Source organism: Pomacea canaliculata, linkage group LG7, assembly GCF_003073045.1.
Source record: "Pomacea canaliculata isolate SZHN2017 linkage group LG7, ASM307304v1, whole genome shotgun sequence".
Lineage (NCBI taxonomy): Eukaryota > Metazoa > Mollusca > Gastropoda > Architaenioglossa > Ampullariidae > Pomacea > Pomacea canaliculata.
Genome location: NC_037596.1, coordinates 20,262,976 through 20,268,986, shown reverse-complemented (window position 1 = coordinate 20,268,986; position 6,011 = coordinate 20,262,976). Strand labels below are relative to the sequence as shown.

Genomic DNA, 6,011 nt, shown 5'->3' with positions numbered 1-6,011 from the left:
ATTACTCGCTGAGGTCCGCACCACGAGGTACGAGGATACCTCCATCGACTTTACACGTGTAAGACAACGGGCAGCTTGAGGGGCATCTAACCGCTATCACTCGACCGTGACCCCGCTGTTGTCTTGTCAAAACGGCCGTCCGTACGACATCCAGGGTATCTTCAACCCTTGTGGTCATGTGATCGACCGAGAGAATTCCCCTCGAGAGATGACTCTCGGATTCAGAACATACGTCCTTTGTGTCATTTGGAATTAAGTTTAACGGCCTGGTGAAAGACAACTCTGGAGTAGTATGGTTCAAACTGAGTATAGTCACTGGTGACTGGCATTTTGAAGACGGACCGCGAGAACTTTCAGGATTGTATGACAGTGCGAGTGGGCGAGCGGATAACCTTTATTTATATCTTTTTATTGTGCGAAGAGTCATGAGAGATTAACTTCCGGAATTTATTATAGATAAAATAAATTTGGTATTTTGAAGTCTGTGTTCGTCTAAGAACACTGTGTTGATGTTTGGGTTTGAGAATTGTAAGTTCCGAGCCCACAACTACAGAAAAATAACATGATCTGAGCAGCCTCAGGCAATCGTTGTGGTATTTGTTGAAACAACGTGCTGGTGTCAGGTGTGTGCTGGTAGAACCATTCTTCCTTTGACAAAGGGTGATGTACATTAAACACAAACACTAAAAAACAACACAATTCCCTGCATAATGCAAAGCCATCAGTTGCTCCACACAACAGCACACAGCAGCCAATTTTATTATTATTATTTACAGGTAGCAAGAGCCAATGTGAAGTGACAAACCAGACATGATTTAAGAAACTTCAAACCTCTCTCTATGTCAAGGATCCAATTTTAGTAACTTTTAAAAAAATATATACACTCATTTACATTACTTCTGAGCCTGTGGTGTGCAATGTGTTACAAGGAGACCATCACCAGCCCAGATGCCTCTCTACGACTACTGCTGTACACTGTATATCTGAGCCTCTGATCGCTTATTCCTATCCATCTGAGCCTCTAATCACTGACTTACTCCTACACATTGGAGCCTGTGATCACTGTCTTATTCCTATACATCTGAGCCCCTGATCAATGCATTACTCATATGCACGTGAGCATCTTACCCTTAATCCTACATTTCTAATGAGACATTAACACCTCTGGTTAGAAATCATTTTGTCTGACTGAATGTCAATTTGTCCAGTCCTCTGTACTTTGAGGAACCACTCAGAAGAAATCCTTACATGTGTTCTGGTGGACTGCCTTATTTTACCATTCCAGAAAAACATATCACAAAAGCTGCCCATGTCTGGTAACCTAGAGGTGGGGACAGAAGACCAACTCTCACAGTTCTACAGCATTTAACAAAATAACTGAAAATCCTGCGCTATTTTCTGAGATCCTGCACAGGCATCACTGCAAGTAAACTACTTTAATTACACACCAAGACACAGTTTATCGTGTCACATGATAAAAGTCATCTATCAACAGTTATAAATGGAATGAGGTTGTGTTGTATGATGTTGGTATCCACATAGCAAAATCTGAGGTACCTTTGTGGTGAAGTGCCAAAACAGTTCTCAATGGGCTGAATGTCACAAGTGAGCAAGGAGTGATGTTCTTTGCTACACACCATGTGTTGCCAAGATGGTTATAGCACAAACTATAGCACATCATGTTAGTGTAACTGTATGTAGCAGTCGTGTCACAAGATACAACAGGTACGTGACTCCAGGATATACAGCAAACAAAAGGCAATAAGTTGGGCCTAGTATGTGTCACACAGACATCCTGCCAGTTCACACTGAAGCTGTGTAATTTTGTGAGCAACTCGTGACCCTGCAATGTCACTGCCTTGTCCACAAGGCGTGATGTTGACGGTTTCCTGGTAGTTGATACACCAAACAGTAACCCAGTCAACTGTCTGTACAGTAGGTGCCACTGCCTTACCTATGCAACTTAATGAAAACAGTTTTCTGGTAGCTGTCATACACCAAGACACTCTCAGTCCATTGTTTGTACAATCTGCGTGCGTTGCTCAATGCGTTGTTTAGTAACCAGAGGGCGTAAGTGGTCCCGCACACGCATGAGTTTTTTATCGGCACACTCTGTGACCTGTCGGTTCAGCTCTCCAGCAGAGTATCCCAGCAACATCTTGAGGTCACACACAAACTTGTAGACAAAGCGTTTCCCATGTACCTGTAAACAAGCGAAGATTCGTTTGACATGAGCAAACCTCAGCAAACACCATTTACACCACTTCGTTTTTCTTCTTCAGCCCCTCTAGTACAGACAACAAGAAGTGATTGAAACTTGCATAATATTATCTGCATAACATACATGCAAAGTGTTAGGGTTAACCAATGATTAAAACTGTTACAATACTATTTGCATGATATAAATCCTCAAGATGTATCTTGATTCATCAAAGAACCCCAGGTACAATTTTTAAAAAGGGACATTTTGCATGTCATAACTCATCATGAAGTCTCATATTCTGAATGCACATGGGTCAAAGACAAGAAGATATGCACAGAATATAAAGGCAATGTTGGCGCTTTAGCAGCACTGTCAGGCCCCCACAGTTTGTGTTTTACACCATGCCAGCAACAAAGGCTATATCACAGCGAGCCCCACACAGAATATAGAGGCAATACAGCACTGCAGGCCCCACACAGTGTCAAAAGGCAAAGGCTTTACGTGAGTCACTCATGTTCCTATACTTTAGGTCTTTTTCCATTATCTTTAGCTTCATCACAGCTCTCAGTTGGTAAATAGCCTCATATTGGCTCATCATCACATTTTTGCAGAGTTAATACTTCAGGATGAATTGTGCTACCAAGCCCTTTAAGCTTGCAGACAGCTTAGGCCACACATACGAGGCAAGAAAGTGCAAGGGGCAAGTTTTGCTCAAGTTCTAGAAGGAGTAGTATGAGACTAAATTATGAGTGGGTGGTCAGTTTTCACTTCTCAATGTTGCCGCTTCAAGCTATATATGGGTAAGTCAAAGCTTCTTGCCTAGCCCAGTATGGAAATGTTAACCATTCTCTGTTTAACCTATTTTTTTTATATCTATAAACTGATTTTTTTTAATTGTAAAAAAAATAATGTGATAATTAATTTACAGTACTGTTTACTGCTTAGGCACAGTTTTGTTGAAGAGCTTACGCCGCATCAGCTACTGGCCCTAGAACCAGTACTTCAAGACTTGCCAAGCTCACTCATCCCCCACAAATGACACCTACTAAGTGCAGACCAGCAAGAAATATGTCACCTCCTAGAGATAACACCTACTCTGTGTAGACCAGCACCAAATATAATAATAAAAAATAAAAAATTTATAAAGTGCATCCCCACACTCCTAAGGAGCACCTAAGAACAAATGTCACCTCCTAGATGTGGTGTTTTAGTGTTTTGGAATTTACGAGATTGAAAGGATGCCAATGCTAAAGCGATAACATCAAAGCTTCATCACACAACCACAACTGTTTTTAAGTATCAAACAGACTAAAACTTTACATTAATTCAAAGTCTGTTATTATCTAAAGTGACTATTTTCCACTATAAATGGGGGTGCTACTCTGTATGGGGGTGCTACTCTGTGGCTTGACCCCAGCTCACTTTCATCTACAATCAAATCTCTCTACTATGCCACCCCGCTACTATGCCACCCTCGGTATTATACCACTTTTGCTCGGTCCCGACTATAAATTCAATGTAAAATAAATTTACTATGCCACCTAGTACTCTCGCTACTATGCCACTTTTGTGTGATTGTTAAAAGGCACGAGTTGTGAAATTCCGCGCAGTGCTCGATTATTATACTCTATGGTAGTGTGGGACATGGCATTTAGGTGGGATGGAACATAGCACGCTTACAGGGATGGTGGAGGCTGGCGATAGGGGGTGGTGGTCGCTGGCCGGGTGACAGCCCCGTGACAGAGGGAGAGTGGGAGGGGGTCGACTAGCGACAGAATGCAGGTCAGCGTATGTGGTTAGGAGGGGTGGAGGATGAAGAGGTGAGGGGGAGAATGAGAGGAGACAGCTAGCGCCAGCTGACTATTCTTGAGAGCTTTGGACTGACGGGTAACTTGAGCAAATAAAGGCGTTTTTACGAACCCTCGCTACTATGCCACTCTCGCTACTATGCCACTTTTGCTCGGTCCCGGTAGGTGGCATAGTAGCGAGATTTGACTGTATCCGCTTTTTTCACTTGTTTGACTGCTATGGGAATTTTGATTCCACCAACTTGTGCATGTATGGATGTAAGTGGTACTGCAATGTGTCTGACTGTGTGGAGTATTGTATTTCTGTGTTAGTGCCCCTGCACAGGAGACTTTTCTCAAAGTGAGACCTGTCAAAATGCCAATGTAGCCATGCTGGTTTACACTCGAGACTACAGCAGAGGGTCACAAAGGCCCCTTATGTGAATTTAAGTAATAGAAAAGAGGGTGTCAACATCCATTACCATCCATCCCCCTGTCCAATGTGCCCGCCCTTAAAAATAAACAGGACGAACTCTCAGCATGAAATTCGATGGGACTACCGACGTTGTGACCTCTTCTGTCTTACTGAAACATGGCTAACAGATGAGGTAACATTTGAACTAGAAGGACAATGCGATTTGACTGATCGCCTTGATTCTCTGCAGTTGCCTACAAGCCACTTAGGGTTAGGGTCTGATCTGGCACCTATGTTCGGGTCCTGTTCATGGACTTTTCCAGTGCCTTCAATGCAGTACAGCCACATCTTCTTGTAAAGCGCTACTAGACTTGGATGTCAACACCAGCTTTAGTTAGATAAATGCTACTTCAGGGAGGTTGACAGTAGTCCATGACATTAATATCCTATTTATGGTTTATAGTCATGTTTATGTATTGATGTTGAGTTATGTGAAAGTTGTTGCCCACCCCCTTACAATAAATACAAGCTCCTGCACAATGTAGGAGAGAAAGCCCACGTACAAATCTTTGTGATGATTATCTGTTGTAGGAAAGAACATGTGTGGGATAGAGTGTGTTGTCAGTGACCTGCACCGTCCCCAACATGTGAGAAGGTGTAGGTGTGCATGTGTGTTGAATGTATTGGTATGTATGTCTGCCCATTATGTTGTATAAATATATGCTCATATTATGTTTGTATATGTGGTTGGGTTTGTGAACAAAAGAAAAATTTCTGTCTTGGACAGAAAATAAAGTTTGATTTGATTTGAAGTCCATTAGTCTTTAGCTGTCCAGATAGGAGAATCCACTCCTTAGAAAAAAAGGTAGAGGGAAATATCTGTTTGTGTCTTGGCTTTAGGTAGCATCTGGGTTAAGGATATGTGTGGTGTTATTTTGTATTCAAGTAGACAGGGCCTGTAGAAGCAGATCTGCTTTGTGCTTACGTTGACTGAAAGAGTACGGAAATATCCTAACACGTGTGATCGAGTTAAAATATACCTGAGTGATCTAACATTATTGTAATGGTCTATAGTTAATATTGACCAGTACTGATTGTTATACTTCCTGTTCCTGTGCAGACCACTTTCCATTTTGATTTCAATCCACTAACCCTCACATTTTAATTGTGTTGCCATTCAAGATTGGGTCTAAGGTGCATAGCCCATCATGACCCTACTGAGAATATCAGGCCAGGACATTCTGAACCAATTCTTCTTTAAAACTGAATATCACTTTTTGATTTCTCCCTTAAATTGCTATTATAGCTTAGCTATAGAAGATGGAAAAAACGGAATTCTTTTATGCTTACAGACCTTTGCAATCATATCCCCATCATAGTAATAACGCAAAGCCCGTGACAGCTTCTCATAGTTCATTGTTGGCTTGTTTTTGCGCTGTCCCCACATTTGTGCAACCATTTCTGGGTTGTTAAGCTTAAATTCCCCTTCCTCTCCTAACCACTGGATTATCTCCCTGCATTCCTTGTCCGTCAACAGCTCCAGCAGGAACTGCCACAACTGAATTTGTCCATTGTTGCCTGAAAATGTAGAAAGATCATCAACACT

At 42.0% G+C, this 6,011-nt stretch overlaps 1 protein-coding gene across 8 annotated transcripts in view; it reads right to left on the bottom strand.

Moving 5' to 3' along the window:
* Positions 1-708: 708 nt before the first annotated feature.
* The window catches only part of LOC112567678 (GA-binding protein alpha chain-like), a 37,043-nt gene continuing 31,740 nt past the window's right edge, over positions 709-6,011 (bottom strand). For all 8 annotated transcript variants that reach the window (XM_025244408.1, XM_025244414.1, XM_025244416.1 and 5 more), the window contains 2 exons: positions 5,760-5,983; positions 709-2,203 (listed from right to left, as the gene is read on the bottom strand). In XM_025244408.1, the coding sequence (XP_025100193.1) occupies positions 2,009-2,203; positions 5,760-5,983 (419 nt within the window). In that variant the 3' untranslated portion in view covers positions 709-2,008. The remainder of the gene's footprint in view (positions 2,204-5,759; positions 5,984-6,011) is intronic.